Raw genomic sequence first — 19,758 nt, forward strand, 5'->3', positions numbered from 1 at the left:
TACAGGTGCTCTCTGGTTTAACAGTTTGGACTGACACAGCAAATGTCCTGAACTTACTGACTACTGCATGCAGACAGACTTCAGCCTGACTCGGCTGCTGCTGATGTTCACAGAGTGCCCCTACTGCCTGTTGGTATCAGCAAATTCCATGGTTTTTTGTCAGATGCAAGAGCACAAGTATGTTTCCACATCAGCCAGGCTGCTGGGCTTGGACAGGGCTAGCCTGCTAAGAACATTTAAATGTCTACAGATGCAGAACTGTCTTCTGGTAGAAGACTAATGTCCGGGCATGCAACCAACTATCAAAAGACGCAGTGTTTGCTCATGCCACGTAAAGAAATTATCTACGCACTGTATAAAGCAAGAAGAGTCATGAGAACAGAAATTCACCCAATTCTTCCAGCATCTCTTTACAAATTCACTGAGAATCACATCTCTCTACAAGGGTACAGGAAAGGAGCCTCCCTCTACTGGTCCCTGGGCCACTCCTGATGGCAACAGTCCTTGCTGGTAGACCTGATGTACAAAGAGCAAATGACAGACCGTGTTCACACTGAGCAGCTCAAGTCCTCGTGGACTGGAATTAAAAGGTTGTGCTGCATTATGGAACTTGATCTTGCTGCATGCAGGACCGTCAGCCCGTATGCTTCCCTTGCCCCAAGGGACTGATCCAGCTTACAGAGAAGCATTATGCACAGCATGCCTCCTGCTCAACACACAGCCCTCAGGGAAACAAGGGTCTTGAGCTTTGTCATGGCTTTGGAGGAGTGACCCTGCAGAGAAACCATCAGCTCACAGGAACATCTCAGATGCTCCTGTCTGGTCTGGCACGTGCATCTGTTTCATGATCCCTCTCAGTGGCACAGCATGAACCTGCAGGGAAAGTCACTCTATTGGAATCAACTGCTTTTGTTGGCTCTGTGTATCTGCAGAGCTCTGCAGTAAGCAGGATGGAAACCTGCAGTAACATCAGTTCCTTTTCTACCAGCAGCTACAAACACTTGATAGAACACACTGCTCATTCTGACACAGGGCCTCACTGCCTACCAGCATGTCCATCCTTGGTTTCCTATAAAAACACCACTGATTGCCGGATGGCTCAATCAGATCAATCTGCACCTTTCTGCTCCACCTGTTCTTCTTCCAAATTTATGGGCCCACATGCATGTGAAGCATGTGAAACAGCTAAAAAAAGGGAATCTGAAAGCAAAACAGCAAGACTGCTTCCCAGCAGCATCTGCTACTTGAAGCTAAGGAGGTTACACTCTGTAACACTCTGCCCAGTTATAGAGCAGCCTGCTTTTTGTGTCAGTCTCCAGTAGCATGTCCTCAAACCACAAGTGAAAGCAACTAATCCCCTATGAAGGCATATCTGCTTCAATTATTACAGCAGGGGAAAAAAATGACACCTTCTGTTATATAACCAATAGGCTGTCTGATTTGGTTTGCCCCTGTTGCTATCCAGCAAGCTCCCTGCTGTGTTAAAGACTGGTGGCATTTGCTGAAAAAAATGTCAAGAGTGAGACGAACAAACCTTGATGGCAAATCACAAAAAGCATTCAATGCCATTGGAAGAGCCAAGGGGTGAGTCCACCTCTCTTCACATCCCAGCCCAGAGAAGTGCTGTACAATCTGTAGCTCTACTCATACATGAAACATGAATACCGACTTACAGCAGCAGGCAAGCACCTACAGCTACCAAGAAAGGAAGCAGTGCATCAAAAAGAGATGATGTAAAAGGACTGCTACGGAAGTCGTCTCCCTCTGGCTCTCAGAAGTCAGGAGAAGGTAAAGTTAACTCTGCCCCCTTGTGCATCTGCTTCATGATACAGTCTGCAGCTTAGAGATGACGTACTCCTCTTCACCAGCGTTTGATCCACCTCTCTGCCACCTGCATTGTGGAGCCTTGGGACTCTTCTATGAACATCTCATGCCTGGCTGTGCAGAGATAGCTCTTGCTCAGCAGGATGAGGAAGGGCCACAGAGTCTCCCCAGGAATCTCTTCAAACAAAGAGGCTGAAGTAGCTGGTTAGGCACAAGGGCTTGTTCCTCACAATCCTCTCCACTTCTGCAGCTGTGAGCCTTTAAAAAAGGAGTTTAAGTGGTCTGCTGAAGACAGCAGTGCTGTCCAATTCGCAACCTCACAGATCATGACTCCTGCTGCCAAAACAACAGGAGTTGTTTTATAAATTATGTGCTCTCTAATAATGAATTGCCAAAGACTGGGGAATTTTTCAAAGATGCCCCTGGTCTTTCCATGGAAGCACTTCAAGTTTTTCTTCATTAGATAGAGAACTTCTTCCTTCTTGATTGAATAAGAGAGTCTCTGTAATAATACCTATCTAAGAACTGATACTTCAAGACAGTGCTGTGACAGTCTCGGAACACAAAATGCTTCTCTCCTTCCATGGCTGATACAACACAAAATTTCTACCCTATCTGCTTTAGCGTAGATATTTATGTATGCACTTATAGCCTTGATATGGGGGAAAAATCACGTGTGCAATGGTAGATCTAATTAATACAGATATATTTATCAAGTACCTGAACTTTCACAGCTGTAGACTCACACACACGTGGCTGAAATCATCCCCACAAAGCTCTCCCAGTTTCAGCAAACCAAGCATGACTCTGATCCAGCAGTGCATTTCCTCTGCAAACAGCCTCCTTCCTGCTGCCACAGCTCAGGCTCCTCACCAATCGTCTGCCCATTTTCTCCCCAAGTCAGGTTCGTGCTGCCACTGCTCCTTCCCACCCCACTTACCTCTCCCTGCACCCACACAGGAAGCCCCAGGGGCTGGGAGGTGGAGAGGCAGGAACAAGACACGCATGTGGTCCCCACCTCACATGGCTCATGAGCTGGGCTGAATGCAAAGCAGTGCCAGGGCCTTCACCAGCACGCCTGGGTGTTGGGAGGTTGGTCTCACATCCATCATGTTCCTACAAGGCCCCCAGTGACTCCCAGGCTCAGTGAATGCCATTGCTTTCTCCTGTGCTTGGCAGTCCTTGGCAAACCACCTCTTCTCTCCTCCTTCACAACCCCTGGGGCCACTTCTGTGCTCTGTAGGGGCCTCTGCCTCTCCTCAGAGGCACAGATGGGACCTCTGCATGCACAAGGCCAGCAGGAGGCTCTCCAAAAGAGTTGGAGCAGGTTACACAGGTGCCCAAAGGCAAGAAGCAGGAGCTCAATCTTCTGTAGAGCAGGATGGTGGCACGGCAGAACAGCATGCATGGCCTCCCTGCGAGCAGCACTGTCCCCAGCCAGCAACCAACATCTCCCATGCCTTCACACACGTCACTCTACTGACGATTTTCTGTCTTTTTGTGTTTAGGGACACTTCCCTGGCTTTTATTTTATTCACTTTATTTATTTATTTATTTATTTATTTCAATTTCAGGTGTTTTCAGAACCCATACGAGGTGAATTCCCCTCCCTTTCACTGCTGGCAGGGAGATGCCACGTCAGCTGGGAGGAGGCGATCAAAAGCTGTGACACATCCTCTGCCCCCCTTTCTACAGCAGTGCTGTTCTGCAGGAGGCTGCACAAGGACCCCGGGCTGGGCTGCTGCCCCCAAACCAGGCATAGTCCATCACTGGCAGCCCTGCCTCGGCCCTGCCAGCCCCACATGTCCAGCACACCTGAGGGGGCCCACCTCACCAGCTCAGTGCCCCAGGAGAAAACAGCTGCCATTACCTTCATCGCGCTTGCGCTTGTTGCTCTCGGTGCCAGGAGAGGCGATGCCCAGGATCCCACTGATGGAGTAGGACGAGCCAGCAGAGTCAGTGCTGACAGAGGACACCTGGGTCACGGAGCCTGTGGAGGCTGCAAGGCAAGGACAAGAGGTCAGAGCACAGGATGGCACCAGGGAGGCCGGCGAAGGCTTTGAGCGGCAGCAGCCACTCAGGCCCCTGGGCAGATGGGTCTGGGGGAACAGAGAGAGGACAGTGTGTGAGCAGTCTTTCCCAGCACTGTGGGCACACCGATGCTGCACTGAGCCTGCAGCCCAGCACACAGCAGCAAACCCCTGTGGGACACGGGGTGACGTGGGTGACAGGTGGCTGAGAAGCTCTGAGGCTCCCCGAAAGAAAATATGAAGTAAATTCATTTTGCTCTGACTTTTTCTCCATGAGAAGCAGCCTCTAGGCTAACAAAGTGGAATGATGCTGCTCAGCCTCCTCAGAGATCATGTTGGCATTTCCAAGCCCATGCTGCCACACTGCTGGAGGATATCTGTGTGAGCACAGAGCCTGCCTTGGCTAACAGAGGCCAGCGGGGGAATGCCCATTCTGCAGCACGGAGACACGGAGCAGCTGAGGCACGCACAGCACACGCCTGGCTGTGGCAGATCTCCCTGCAGAAAGCCAGGATGCTCCTCTGGATACGGCCCCTCCAGCACTGGCTCCTGGCTGAGCATTGCTGCTCTCCCCCTGAATTGAAGTTTTGGGAAGTTTTGCTACCCATTGGCTCGAGAGCGCAAAGTGCACAAAGAATTATGGAAGGGATGGGTGATAGATGAAAAAAAACACATTCAGAACTACTTACTGACTAATGATGCAGAAAACGTTATGAATAAGTATCCCTTTCTTGATTTATTACTTTAATTATCTGACATTCTATAGACCCCCATTAGTGGGGGGGTTGGTTTAGATTTCAATTTTCTGTCTCACAGTGAAAGCTATTTATCATAATAATCACTAAAATTCAAAACCTTTTAGCAGTATTTATAAAATTCCTTTACTATGTTCAGTCCTTGGAGAATGACAAAGAAGGTGCATTAGCACGTGTGCTGAAGTGTTTTATGCAGAATTATCTGTCCATAAGAATGATTAAAAGTTCTTTAGAATATTTGTAATCCATTATGCTTTTTCTTTTTTTTTTTTTCTTTTTTTAATATAGAAAAGTTTTTCTCACCTATGCTGTGACTGGAGGCTGGGACTTGCTGATTGGGTGGCTGCTGCACCTTGGTCCGTATGATCCTGTTTGTAGTTGAAAAGAAGTAACTTCTTAGTATTAACCATCAATTACAGGGGACATCATACACTGTTTTGTCACTCAGGGATATCCACAGCAACACAAAAAAATTACTCCTGTGCACTGCGTGCAGACCCAGGGCCATATCTGTGCTTCCAGCCCATGCCATTAGGAACATTTGGATAACTGACTCCTGCACGCTCCCTGAGATCCTGCAGTTTGGTGCTTCAGTCCTTGTGAGGTCACAGTCCTTAATGCCTAAGAAAGAAACGTTTTTAGCCGCTTGGGCACCCAGAGGCCTAATGTCTCATCTCCAGGGAGCTGGACACCCCACCAGACTGCAGCCTGGGCTGCCTGAACACCTTTGTAAGTCTGTTCCTAAGCCACCCTGAGTACTGTGCCCACACATCTAAAGAACCCAGTACCACTGAAAAGATTATGCTTAACCAAATTAATGCTAAAAACAAAAAAGTGCTGGATTAAATGCTAATCTTAAAAGCTGGATAACCACATTGCCATTGCTGGGGACAGCCTCTGCTCTGAGCTATAATGATGTAAATCAGGAACCGTTCAAAGAAGCAGAAACAACAAAAGGCATGTGTTGTGCTGCAGGACAAAGGGGAGTTGCTAAGAAGTGCTCTATCAAATGCTCACCTGCCCACTAGAAAAGAAAAGACGTGGTCTGAAGCCGCTCCAGGGATTACACAGCTCGTCTGTGGAATCAAAATGTGCTTGAGAGAGGCACACTCCTCAGACACATCACACGTCTCTGTTCTGTGCACCGTTTACGCAGCAGTAATGCTGTGGTAAGCATTTCTCTGTGTTTACCTAGCAAACTCCTTTACCATTCCTGCCTGCCTTGAATTTGGAAGAGGGGAGAATGGGAGGGGAGCTGCGAGAGGTCTGTCAGGGTGACGCTCAAAAGCAAGTTACCACCGGGCAGCCAGGACCAGAGCAAAGCACTCTGCAGTTGGGCATCCCCAGACTTAGCAATGGATCTCTTGCCTCTTCCTGCCCTTCGTGGGACAAAGCAGCCACTTGCATGTGGGAGCTACAGGCAGTTCAGCAACTAAGAGAGGGGGCATGGACGCTGAAGATGTCCACGGTCCTTGTATGAGCAATACTAGAGAACCCTGCCCTAGCCTTCCTTCGTGCTCCAGCAAAGGAAGGGTGTCTGAGGCCTTCTGACACAAAGAACTGCTCATCTCTGGAGAGACCAGGGACTGGAGCATGTCAAAGCAGCTGGGCAGCTTATTTGAGCAAAGCTAATCATAATGATTAATTAAGCCTTAGTCGTATGGAGTTGCTCCTGCTGCAGAGGATTGGCCTACTATTAATATTAATTAATGTTACTAATTAATAACAGTAGTTATTATTCACTCATATAAGATGGCAGCAACTCAAATTCATCTGCTGAAATGTACCCTCCATAGCAGGGATGTGCTACCCGTGATCCATCACAATGGCTTTGCAGTGCACCACTCTGTCCCCTCAGTCTCCCAGCAGCGACAGCACCTCTCCTGAAGACACCAGCATAGCCCTGGGCATCACCTTCCTCCACACAGCAGAAGCAGAACTGGTGGAACACCACTGCAGGTCTGTCCTGCCCTGTACTGCATAGGCTGTTCAGGAGTCTCAGGGCTGGGTCAACTGGCCTCCACCAAGATGGCAAACATCCTGAGTGGCTCCTGGTGAGGATTCACTTCATCCGCCAGAAGGCAACATTGGCTTTCCACCATAGGGCTGAAGAAGGCATTGTGCCTTCAGAGTAGGAGTTCCTGCCCTCAGTGTGCGACAGCGCTATCCATGAAGCCTTGACGTGTGTAAGGACAGACCCCACCAAATGTGCCACAGAAATAAAAGGAGTTGCCATTAAAGCCGAGTGTTTAGACATAATTTCCGTGACCTTGTCACAACGGTTCAGTTTGGGTTTTCAAGATATTCTCCGGGACTGGCAAAAGCAATTCTAAACAGACTGACTCTCAAAGACCATGTGCGTTTCACACGGGGCTTCACATCTTTAAAAAAAAGGAACGTTCTTAAGCAGAGTTGCAAGCAGATGAGAAAGAATGAGATTTCCACCCAAATAACTTGGCAATAGGTAATTAAACATCATCTCTGATGCAGTGCCAATGAGTGTGTGGACATTGCCAATGTAGAAACATTCAAGGATGCAGCAGGAGGCAGACAATGGAAAACGGATCAAAATACAACTGGGACGTATGTAGTCCCACTGCATTCCCAAGCTACTACTGCTTTTTTTGGTGGGCTTTTGGACAAAGCTTGAGGAATCGCTACATAGACAAAGTGCTACTCATAGCAGCAGCCATGCTTCTGACACAACAGGACTTGAGCTGACTTTTATGAAAGATCCACAGAACTACAGAACTGCCGAATATGCTGTGTTTTAAGGGACCCACAAAGATCACCAAGTTTACCCTTTGTCATCTGCAAACAGCCAGAATGGGATTTTCCTTCACTTTTCATGGTGTCCATACCATGCCTCCAATTGTTTTTTGGACTGAAAACGCCGTGTCCCTGGGGGTCCTGGTGGATGACAGGCTGGCAGTGAGCCAGCAGTGTGCTCTGGTGGCCAAGAAGGCAATGGGTTCCTGGGGTGCATTAAAAGGAGCATGGCCAGCGGGGCAAGGGAGGTGATCCTCCCCCTTTGCTCTGCTCTGGTCAGGCCTCACCTGGAGTATTTTGTCCAGTTCTGGACTCCCTGGTACAAAACAGACAGGGATCTCCTGGAGACAGTCCAACAGAAGGCCATGAGGATGCTAAAGGGCCTGGAGCATCTCCCCTGTGGGGAAAGGCTGGGTGACCTGGTTCTGTTCAGCCTCGAGGAAAGAAGACTGAGAAGGGATCTGATTAATGTTTATGAATATCTGAGGTGTGGGAGTCCGAAGGACACGGCCAGCCTCTTGTCAGCGGTCAGTGGGGACAGGAGAAGGGGAAATGGCCGTACAGTGGAGCACGGGAAGTTCTGCACGTGCATGAGAAGGGAGTTCTTCACGGCAAGGATGGCAGAGCTCTGGAACAGGCTGCCAGGGAGGCTGTGGCTTCTCCTTGTCTGGAGATATTCCAGAACCGCCTGGACGCCCACCTGCAGCCTGCTGTAGGGAGCCTGTTTTGCAGGGGGGTTGGACTCAGTGATCTCTGGGGGTCCTTCCAGCCCCTGCAATTCTATGATTCTGTGATTCTGTATCTGTAACATTACTGAATGATGTTTTGGAGCCTAAGTTAGACAAGAACTTCCAGGCAGTAGCAAAGGCTGAGCCAACTGACCCATTTTTGCCCTTAACCATATTGATGGATAGCTCAGTTCAGTAAGACAGAGACAATACTCTGCACTGCTGCTGGGGAAGCCACTCCTGCTGCTCAAGCAGGAACTCCATGAATGCAAATCAGGTCAGGATAGTCAATGAAAGAACACTGCATCAGTCTACTTCATGTCCATGGACACAGGTGGGACTTTACAGATATCTGTACAGACTCATAGAATTTGCACAAAATCGTGCAAGTGAGAAATATCTCCGAAGAGCAGTGAAGCCAAAACCTGGTAGGAAGCATACTCCCAAGAGAAAATAAAAGGGTTCTGTTTGCTGGTGTGCAGGAGGGTGATGAAGTGCTCTCCTTCCAAGTGTTAATCCCTTATTGTCAGACCAGGAAGACTGGAGACAAAACACAAAACACAGTATTTCTCTGTGCTTTTTCAGTGACAGCCTTAGACAATCCTTGACTGGGATGGAAGCAGATCAGCATAGCTTCAGAACTGCAAGCCTCACCATGCCAGGAGAGATCTCACACACATGGGAACAAGGCTTCAAATGAGATTTTCCTGCACTGACACACAGGAATTCAAGGCGACTCAAGCAATTCCATTCAGCACGCGGACGCTACTAAACCACATTTCCCTGTTATATTCGTGCTGACAGTACCAGGCAGCAGCCAGCATGATTCTGAGCCAGGTTCAGCAATATTCAGTAGGTGACAGGAAGACCTTGAGAGCCGTGCTTTGGGTCCACTTCTCCAGCAACACGGGGCCAGTCTTCCTCCAGGTCACCACCAGCACCCAACGCAGCTGGGTTCTCTGAGCAGAGGCATTTCCCACTGAGTGGGATCCACCAAACACAAATCTTTACCAGCAAGAACTGCAAGTCACGAACAGGAGAATGGAAAGGGCAGAACGGAAGCAAAGGCCAATGGCACAACCTGGCTGCTGCTGGGGAACGCTGATGGTTGTGATGCTTTCACCAGCAGAGTGGCCCCATGGCTGCTCCACAACCCTAAACGTGGCATTTAAACGCACGCAGACTGCATTTTGGATAGACAGCACAACACACCCTGGCTTCCGCTAGCAGATGAGGATCCGCTGACCGCACTTCCTAGGAAAGCCCCTTCCCGAGACTGCACAAATCCTCACCTGTTAATTGAACTGACGCTGGGCACGGTGTCGTTATCACACACTCGCTCCGCGAGGAGTCTATCCCTGATCTCCCAGGCAAACATGGTGGGATTTTGGCGTTTGTACTCTGCAATTTTTTCGACAACTTTGGGTGTGGCGACCTTTGGTTTTGATCCTCCAATCACTCCAGGCTTAATGCTCCCGGTTTCATAATACCTGGGACAACATCCAAAGCAAATCTTCAGTTATCGCAGGCAGACAGAAGGCACGCTTCGAGATTTGTAGAGAACATAATTTCAAGGTAACCAAACCCCAGCAAATCCTAAGATACATCTTCACTTTCACGTACACATTTTCTGTCTATGTAGTGCTTTATCACCTAATAGATTAACTTATAGTAATTGGAACTGGGCCATAGGAGGGAACAGATATTTTCTCATAACAGAAAGACAAAAGAAACAACGCAAGATTAAAGGGCGTGCTGGTATCCAAAATTAACTGAAAATGTGTGTAATTAATCAGAGGTTCTGGCAATAACAGAAACAAATCTCACCAAAGACCATTTTTTGCAGTAAATTCTTGTATCTAAGGAAATACTCTGTCACCAACATCTACAACTTGTTAGCATTTCATCGTGAAGCGAGGGCATGAGATCATCTTTTATTTGCACATTAGCAGCTAATATGCTGGCATGCCTTTTCCACATTTTGTGGCTTTAATATGCATGCTATTGCTTTAACAGTTAATGTTTTTCATAACAGATATATTTTTAGTATGCTTCTTCCAGTAGCTCAGATGAGAAATGTTAAGGAAAGGGGAGTTCTTGGCATTCCCAACGGGCTCAGCTTGTTTGGGGGTTTGTTTTTCTGACCAGCTCTGCAATCCTTCCTCACAGATACGATTTCTACTTGTGCAAACAGTTCTGCTGATGTCATACAAGCAAAGCAGGTAGGATGGAGTCCTGACACTGACCAAAATATGCCAGATGGATGTTTTTTTGCATGCAAATCATGGGCACAACTGCTTTTAGCAGGACTGCAACAAAGCATGGTAGTTGAGCTCCTCAGCCCCAAACATTTCTCTCTTTTAATAAGGAAAGCTTTGAAAATGCTGTTAAAAATGTTGTGTCTGATCCACTCAGGAGCAGGAGGGAGACGATGAGTGAAATCACGCTGAGCACCCAGGGAGCACAACACACACAGTGTTCTCAGGGTTGTGCACTTTTTGCTGTCCTGTGAATTTTGTTGATGAAACACAAATCTGCAGTCTCTGCAGCCATTGTCTGAGCTGCCCCTTCCAGCCAGCGACCACTGAGCTGTGCTCCCTTACAGCCTCAACTCACCCAGTGATCGCTCTGTGCCCTTATTTCTCATAAGGAGCTCTGAAGAGACTCTCAGATAAGAGCAGCACGTTTGTTTTTGTTTTTGTTTTTAATCAGCCTATTTTCTCTGCAGTTACTTGACATAACCATTATATCCAAAATAATGATGATGATAATAATAAATTCTGAACTATTTCCAGCACAGCAGAACACAAACAGGCTGCACAGCCAAAGTCTGTCTGACTGTAACATACAACAGTGCTCATCAGATTTCTGCCAGGCTGCTGGCTCTGTCTTTCAGGGAGAGCTCTGTGTGCAGGTCCTGCACAGGGCTGGCACTGCAACGTTTGTGCATGTTCGCAAACATTCTGGGTGCAGATGCAGACTGTCTCAGCAGCCATTCAGGCAATATTAGTAATGGGCAGCTTCAAGTGTCAAAGACAGATCAACCCTTGAGGCATTCCTAAACCCAGCCCAGCAACATGCTTTAGTGCAACAGGGGTACAGTTAAGCTGCTCTCCCATTTAGTTTCCAGAGGACCGTAAGATGGTACACTTGGACAACAAACCTCCCTAACCCTTGCATCCCTGGTTTCATCCCCTGTTCTGGTGGCATCTTTCTGCTAAGAAAGGACATGGAGAAAAGCTGTGCAGCGCACGATGGTGCAACAGAATGCTGTTTCCTCAGTCCATTTCCTCAGTACCAGCCATCACCGCAGATGGGACAACATGCCTTGGTGTTTTCCTGCCACACTGCCCTACTGCTCCCATGCACGATGTCCCACGGCTCAGCCCTGCTGCTGGGGACAGCCCAGGTGGCCATGATGTCGGACAGGATATGGAGTGATCCAGACAGGGACAACACAGTGCTAAGCACCCAAACCACTACCTGCCAACCTGCCCCAGCTGCCTCGAGCTTCACAGCAACACACACATGATCAATGCAGGTTGCTCTCACACCCAGAGCCTGCTCTCACACTCAGCCTGCAGTCACCATGGGTGCCCAGTGCGCGGTGACACTTCTGTTGTTGCCTTCTGCCCACGCAGACAATCCAGCGAGGAGCAGCAGAAGGCAAAGGAGGGCTGCATGGAGCACCCATCCCAGCTCCACTCTGGGGCCAGGCTTGCTGCAGCAGCCGCATCCCATTCACAAAAGGCCCAGGGGCTCCAGGCTGAGTCCCATCACGACGTGCCGAGGGGCAGTGTGCTTCACAGGGATCCTCAGTTTTCACACACACGCACAGAGTTCCAATTACAGTGACATTTTGCCCACTGTAATTATTAGTTATGAAAATAATGAGGTATGAAATTACGATTTAGTTTTGACAACTTTAATGGCAAAGCTTTGGAGCTCCACTATCTGCTCTATGCTGCAGATGTGCCCAGTGATAAATTTGTTCCAACCTGCAGCACTAAAACCACCACGCTCCGTGACCATCAACACATCGCCCATTCTTCAGTACGCCAGTCCTGATGGGGCTGTCTGGACACTCACAGCACCAAGCAAAGCTTCCCCACCACACCTGGAACAGAGGCCACCAGAGCACAGGCACAGTGCTCCAGAGAGGCAGAGCCCATGGCGGGCTCATGGGAAGCCCAAGGGAAGCTCCATCTCTAAGGGTAAAGCTGGTGGTGTTTCTACAGCCACTCCAGCATCAGCCCAGAGGGAGGCATGAAGCCAGCACCACAGTGCCTCTGTGCAGCTGAGGCGCAGGACTGAGAGTGGAAGCACGGTGTGGCAGCTTGCTCCTCCAGCAGCACTCCATGCAGGGCATGCAGATAGCACCCGGCAGCTATAAGCTGGCTGCAGATAACAGCACGCTGTGGGGACAAGAATGCTGCCATCTATGAAACCAGGGGCCCATGACTACACCAATCACGTTTGCTTCTGAGCACTTAAGTGACTGAGAGATCACAAACGCTGCTAATCTGAGCCGGATCCCATGCTACCAAAAAGTGCTTTGACAGCCTCTGCATCTATTTAATGGTCAGTGAGGGAAATTGGTCAAAAAGTGGGAAACAGCGGGAGGGCACACATACAAACAGTAAAATGTTAAGCAACAAAGCTAACTGTTAAAGTTTAGTAAATATCTCAGAAAGCAACTGTTTGAAATTATCAAACAAAATACATCATGAGAAAAAAATACATGTAAATATGTAATACATGGGTAGCTCCAAATTTTGCACATAACGCGTATGTTTATGCACATGATGTTCATGTTTGTATGGTGCTTGCGGCATTCTTAAACAGAATCGGTTTCATCTTTTAAACCAAAACCAGGAAATACCACAGACTTGGGGAGTAATGTGCTGTCACCACACTGATCTGAGCAACCTCGATCTGAACGGAAAGGTATTTCCAAAATCCCACCATCTAAGGCTGTTCATAAAGTTCCTGGCACTCCGTGCTCTCATGTTCCAGCACAGGAGTAGGAGAGGGCACAAACTGAGCAGTGGGGTGGATTTCTGAGAGAGCTGTGTGTGAGCAGGCAGGTGTCACGTCCCGGCCATGCAGAGCGGTGGAACCGCCCAGAGGAAGTCTTCTCCAGCACACAGCATGGTGACTTCTGTTCCACCTCCGCTCCCTCATGCTGGAGACGACCGCTGGGTTCCCACGTGCTCAGAGCAGACAGGTGTGGGATGCATGCTGTGCACGGCAGAGCTGGCCCATGTGGCACAGCCCGCTTTGCGTCAGCGTTGCCCGTTAGAGGCTGTGCGAGGGGCAAAGCATACAAAGCGCTCCTCTTTTCCACGTGGGGCTGGCAAAACCCGGAGCGGCCATCGCGAGTCCCGAACCCACTTAGGCCCGGGACGCCCTCCCGCTGCGTACCTGCCGAGTATTTTGCTGACGCAGCCGTGGCTGACGCGGAGCTGCCTGGAGATGTCGCACGGCCTCACCCCCTGGTGCGCCAGCTCCACGATCCGCTGCCGGACGACGTCGGGCAGGGGGCGGCCATTCACGAAAACGCCCCCCAGCTGGTTCACACCTCCGTGTCCTGCAACACACGGGGAGGGGAAGGGGCAGGAGAAGAGCGGCTCGGTCAGAGGCGGGACGCGTTTCCCCGCGGCCGCCCTCGGCGCCGGCAGAGCCGCCCGGGCCACGCTCCGTTCCCTCCGGCGCGGAAGCGGCCGCGCTCCCCGCAGCCCCGCACCCCCTTTTACGCCGCGCAACGCGGGGGGTCCGCAGCCCTCCGCTGGGGAAACGGCAGCGGGAGCGCAGCGAGAGTCCCGGCCCGGCCGTGGGGACATCGCTCCTCCGAGCGCCGCGCGGCCCGGGGCTCCTACAGCCCTGCGGTCGCTGCTTGTTCGGGGTCTCCGGAATTAAACGCGTCGGGTTTTTTTTTGTTGTTGTTGTTGTTGTTTTGTTGTGTTTTTTGGGGGGGAGGGGAAGGGGGTTGTTGGTTGTGTTTGGTTTTTTTTTTTTTTTCCTCCAAATTGCTGAAGTTAATCGAGAGTGAAAAACAGTGGCTTCAGCCGTAAAAATTTATGGCGCTCTTAGGTAGCGTTACCATCCCACAAATGAAACGCCTCTCGTCTTGCAGCAGGTTGGCACTGCTCTCCTTAGCGAGGTGCCCGGCGGGACACGGAGCCCGCTCAGACAAAGTGGGGGAGCTGCGTAAAACCCGTGAACGTGAAGGCAGCACTCCGTCCGCCAAGTGAGAAAATGCAATTAGCCCTCGTGGCGCTAACCATCAGAATTACTCAGGCTGCGGAGTGGGGAAATTGAAAACAAACAATGCGGGCAGCGCGGGTGACAATGCTGGAACAAAAATAAAAGAAAATCTCCCTGTTTGCACAGGGAACCCGAACGGTCCCGAATAAATTGACAAGTCAAATGCCTTCACGGAGTTAAAAAAATAAAAAAAACAATAAAAATAAAAATAAAAAGAATTAATAAAAAAAGTAAGGAATAAAAAGCTACTTTTATTTTAATTTTTAAGTCATTTCTCCGTTGATATATTGATGTCAAACTTTGCCAACACCTTCCAAAGCTGTCAAGGCACATAATTAATCCACGTGAGATGCGTGATTGCTGCAACCTGCGGGGCGAGGGCAGCTCCGCCTGTACCGGCGGTGGAAGCGTCCCATCCCCGCGGCCAGGTCGAGCCCTGGATGTGCCACCAGCCGTGTCCAGCGCGGAGTGGGGCACCGCGGCGGCCCGGGAACTGCAGCAACTCCGGGAACTGCTGCCCGACCGAGCTGGGAGAGAAACGCAGCGCTTCAGCGAGGGCAAAACGTGGGGTCAACATCTCAACGTGGAAATGAGTGGGACCCCGAGCTCGGCACCTATCGGCGGCTTTCGATATAAGAAATCAGAGGCAATGTGCTCAGTGCCAGTGATGAAAATCTGCGGGTGAGGGAGGATGGGAGAGGGATGGAGGTAGGAGGGAGAAAGAAACAGAAAAGAAAGAAAAAAGGAAGGAAGGAAGGAAGGAAGGAAGGAAGGAAGGAAGGAAGGAAGGAAGGAAGGAAGGAAGGAAGGAAGGAAGGAAGGAAGGAAGGAAGGAAGGAAGGAAGGAAGGAAGGAAGGAAGGAAGGAAATAGAGAAATAAGGCACAGAAAAAAATAATAAAAGAAAGGAAGAAAGAAATGAGATGGGGAAAAAAAAAAAAGAAACAAAACGGAGAGAAAGAAAGAAGGAAAAGAAAGAAAGGAAAGAAGAAAAGGAAGAGAAGGATGGGTTTCTTCGGACACGGACTCGGTGTCACTCCAGGCGGGGACGCAACCCCGAGGCCGGCTGGCCGTGCAGCCGCACACCCCGCAGCCGCCACGAACAAAGGCTGCGGGTGGCTCCTGCATAGGGCCGGCAGTGCCGCTGCTCTCCCGACCGGCCCCGGCCCCCACCCCCGGCGGCCGACGCCCCGTCAGCGTCCGGGGTGCCACCGCTCGGATAGGGGCAGCGCGGCGGATCCCGCACGGCACTCTCGGGCGCCGCGTTCACCGGCCCCCTCCCGGTCCCCCCGCTCCTCTTCCCTCAGCCCCTCCGCGCGGAGCGAAGCGAAAGCTGGAGGATGAAGAGAGCTGCGATCTTCCCGTGAGCGGCTGCGGGGTCAGAGAGAGGGAAGAGATTTTTCCCTTTCCTTTTCCAACCGAATTCCCGCAGCAGAAGCTCGTTCCCGCAGCTGTGGCTGAGTGCGGGGTAGCGCTTTTTTCGCACCCGGAGCCCTTCGCTAGGACACTCGGTGAGCTCCACGGCCCCGCGGCACCGGACAGGGCGTTGTTGGTGCCCCTGGAGTTCTCCCTTTTAAAGTGTCGTTTGATTCGCCCGAGGCACAAAAAAGCTCTAGGAAGCGCCGTTCTGGGGGAAGGCAGAGGCCGTCCCGCCCGCGCCCCGCTGCTTCGGCGCCTCCCGGACTGCAGACGGACAGGGGACGGTCGGGGACGAACGGAGCGGGAGGCGGAAAGGGAAGAGGCACAGACCCGCAGCCCTCGCTCTCGGCGTTTTATGTCGAAAACAAATTTCTGGCACTGAAAGAGCCGTGGCGCACCGGGAAATGAGATTCGTTCTGCCCCAACGTCCCCCGCCGTAACGCAGCACTGAAGGCACCGCGCACTCCGGTGGCACCGCGCCGCGCCGCGCCGAGGATCTCTCTCCCCGCACCCGGAGAAAGGGCACAGCCACGCCGACCCCGCGCTCCGCCGTTGCTCCGCCGCTCTCTCCGGCGCGAAGCACAGAGCAGCGCCTGTTTCCTCAGGGCTGACGCGCGCACGGCCCTCCGCGCTGCTGCGTTTATTTTGGTTTAATGAATGCGCATCAGAATGTTTGGCAGTATCGCTCGGGAAACTTTTCCGTCTGGAGGCAGCGCCGGGAGCGCTTCTCCCTGGGGGAATATATGTACATGTATCCTGTGTACGTATAGCCGCGAGTCACTGATCGAAGAGGATTATAAATAAATTTAAAAAAAATACAGTTTGGAGCGTGCGTGAGTATATGAGCATGAGAGGCTTCTCTGCCGTAGCAGAAATCCCAGGAAAAATAAATTAGAATCAAAACGAACCCGGAACAAAGCGCCCGCCGCCGCCGCCCGTTATCGGCGCTCCAGTCCGCGCGGGGTTCCGCCAAGCAACACTTCCGCACCATCCCCGCACGGGGCGCGGAGCGGCATCGGGTACCCGCGCCATTCCCACTCGGCCGCAACGCGCGGTTCCGTTTGCGCCCCGCGGACTGTGGAGCTCGGAGCGCACCCGCAGCGCCCAGTGCCCGGCGCGCCATAGGAGGGGGCAGGCAGCCTACTTACTATGCATTGCTGCAAACGGGTCGTGCTTACAGTGTATTTCCATCGGGGCGGTCCGGCGGCCTCGCGGAGCGCACCTCGCGGCGGCGGCTGCGCTCAGCGCGAGCGGAGATCGCGGGCTGATGGCGCGGGAGAGAGGAGCGAGCGGCTCGGCGAGCGAGCATCCAACGGCGGCACCGCCCGCTCCTTCCGCCGCCTTCGGGCGGGGCGCGGGGCGCGACCGCCGCCCCCACACTCGCGGACCGCGCGGCCCCGGCGGCGGCGGCGGCGGCTGGGGGCGGCCGTCCCGGTGCGCCCCGACGGCGCTGGGAGCTGCGGGCGGAGCGCGGAGCACCCCGCGTCCGGGGCCGCGCGAGTTGCGGGAACTTGTGGCGGCTGTGTGGGCGGGGCGGGGGGCGCGCGGCGCGCGGCGGGGCGGGGCCGTCGGCGGCCGCCGTCGGGGCCGCACCGGCAGCGTGGGGAGCGAACCGCCCGCCTCCGCTCGCCGTGCCGTCGCGGTGATGCCGCGGAGCCGAGCGTCGCGCCCCGCGTTGCCCGCCCCCGGCGCCGCGGGGTTGTGCAGGGCGGGGGGGCGGCGGGGAAGGGGCGGGCCGGGGGCGGGCGGCGGGGCAGGGCGAGGGGGGGGCGGCAGTCCGAGCGCTGGAGCAGACTCCACCCCGCGGCCCCGCCCGGCTCTCCGGCCAAGCGCTGCCCCCCGGCCGCGCTACGCGCCAGCCCGCACCCGCGGAGGAGGCGCGGCGGGAGGCTCTTCAGCACCGCGCCGCCGGACAGCGGCGAAACGAGAGGCGGGGCGGGGCGCCGCACGTCACTCACCATCCGAGGCCAATCGCCGCGCTTCGCTCTGCGGCGCCAGCATTGGCCGCTGCACCGCGCCGGCTCCCATTGGCTGACCGTGGGCCAATGGGGACGTGGGGGCGTGGGCGGCGCCGAGCCGGGCGGAGCGGGGCGGGGCGGGGCTGAGGGGGCGGGGCTTTACCCGGCGGCGGCGGCGTGTCCCGTGCCCCGCCCCGCCCCGCCCCCTCCGGGGTCGCCGCGGTCCTCCGCTCTCCGGGCCCCGAAGGCGCGCCCAGCCCCGGCCGTAGCCCCGCTCCCTGCCCGCGGACCCCTGGCTCTGCCCGCCGCCGGCTCCGGGAGAGCAGTCAGCCCGCCCCGTCGGGACCGGGGCCGGGACCCCCCGTGGGAGGGCTGCCCGCTGCGGCGTGGCAGCGTTAGAACGGAGCGAACGTGCGCCGGGCTGGCGGCGGGCGGCGGGCAGTGCGGGCCGGGGGCCGGGGAAACACCCCGCACCGCGCCCCTCCCGCAGCCTCGCGGCCCGGTGCGCCGTCCTCGCCGCCCCTCCACCGCCCCCCGCCGCCCCCTCCTCCCTCCCCCCCCGACGGCGCTGCGGGCGCGGCAGTGCAGTGCGGTATCGACGGAGCGATTATTCGGGCGATTTAACCAATAAAGGCCCCATCGATCGGTGCGGAATCGCATTGCTCATCGCAGTCCGCGAGGCTCCCGCACGGCACCGCTCCGCCGCCCCGCCGCAGCCTCCACGGCACCGCTCACCGCGCTGGCGGCGGCTCCGAGACGGCCGGGGCCTCTCTGCGCTCCCTCGGCCGCCGCGTCCCCCGCTCCCTTCGCCGCTCCGCTCCGTACCTGTGCGACCGGGCCGCGTGGCCGCGTAGATCTTTTCCAAATCCATTGCGATCCTGGAGGAGTTGGTGGAAGGAGACAGGAAAAGTTTGCACGTAGTGTGTTGCTGCCTTCTCTCGTTTTTCTTTTCTTTTCTTTTCTTTTCTTTTCTTTTCTTTTCTTTTCTTTTCTTTTCTTTTCTTTTCTTTTCTTTTCTTTTCTTTTCTTTTCTTTTCTTTTCTTTTCTTTTCTTTTCTTTTCTTTTCTTTTCTTTCCTTTCCTTTCCTTTCCTTTCCTTTCCTTTTCTTTCCTTTTCTCCTCTTTTCTCCTCTTTTCTCCTCTTTTCTCCTCTTTTCTCCTCTTTTCTTCTCTTTTCTTTTTTCCTTTATTTCCTCTTCCTTTTTTCTTTTCCTTTCTTTCTTTTCTTTTCTTTTCTTTTCTTTTCTTTTCTTTTCTTTTCTTTTCTTTTCTTTTCTTTTCTCTTCTTTTCTCTTCTTTTCTCTTCTTTTCTCTTCTTTTCTCTTCTTTTCTTTTTTGTTTCCTTTTTCTTTTCTTTTCCTTTCTCTTCTTTTTATCTTTTCTTCGTTCTCTCTTTTATTCTTTTCTGTTTTTCACTTTTCTTCTCTTTTCCCTTTTTCCTTTTCTCTCTCTCTCTCTCTCTCTCTTCTCTCTCTCTCTTTTTTTTTTTTTTTTTTTTTTTTTTCCGTGGCTCTCTCAGGTCAGAATAATTCAACCCTTCCGCTCCCCGCAGAGCTTTTGCAGCCGCTCACTGAGCTGAAACTAAACGTTTTAGGTGGAAAAAAAGCCTCTGAAGGAACCGTGAAATGATTAAGAAGCCGCGGAGCCCCTCGCCATGTGAGATCATGTCCTGTGCGCTGCAGCATCACAGGATGTCCCCAGGCGCACCCGAGCCTGCCGAGCCCCAACCCCGCCGCCGCGCGGACCGGACCCGCCTGGGGCCCGCCGACACCCGCAGCCCGGCCGCGCCCGGCCGCCCCCGCCTGCAGCCCACTTCCCCTTCTTCGCTCCCCTCCGCGGGGGCGGAATGTGGCTTTGTCCCGCGGCAGCGGGGGGACCCTGCGCGGCCCCGTTACCCTTCCCCGCGCTGCGTGTCACGGCCGGGAGAAGGAGGCGAAGGGCGGCTGATACCCGGAGCCGGGCCGGGGGGCTGCAGGGGCTGCGGCGTTTATTTGTCAGCGTGGTTGCCC

General features: G+C 53.2%; 1 protein-coding gene across 4 annotated transcripts in view; it reads right to left on the reverse strand.

Moving 5' to 3' along the window:
• Window positions 1-18,620, reverse strand: part of PAX5 (paired box 5) — a gene marked incomplete at both ends in the record, with an annotated part of 107,753 nt that extends 89,133 nt beyond the window's left edge. For 2 of the 4 annotated variants that reach the window (XM_079548811.1, XM_079548810.1), the window contains 5 exons: window positions 3,695-3,823; window positions 4,913-4,977; window positions 9,399-9,596; window positions 13,531-13,696; window positions 18,575-18,620. In XM_079548811.1, the coding sequence (XP_079404937.1) occupies window positions 3,695-3,823; window positions 4,913-4,977; window positions 9,399-9,596; window positions 13,531-13,696; window positions 18,575-18,620 (604 nt within the window). Of the gene's footprint in view, window positions 1-3,694; window positions 3,824-4,912; window positions 4,978-9,398; window positions 9,597-13,530; window positions 13,697-16,939; window positions 16,983-18,574 lie in introns of those variants that run through there. The other 2 variants (XM_079548812.1, XM_079548813.1) reach the window with 2 other exon arrangements.
• Between the last annotated feature and the right edge of the window lie 1,138 nt (window positions 18,621-19,758).

Source organism: Tetrao urogallus (genome assembly GCF_951394365.1).
Source record: "Tetrao urogallus genome assembly, chromosome: Z".
In the NCBI taxonomy this organism is placed as follows: domain Eukaryota; kingdom Metazoa; phylum Chordata; class Aves; order Galliformes; family Phasianidae; genus Tetrao; species Tetrao urogallus.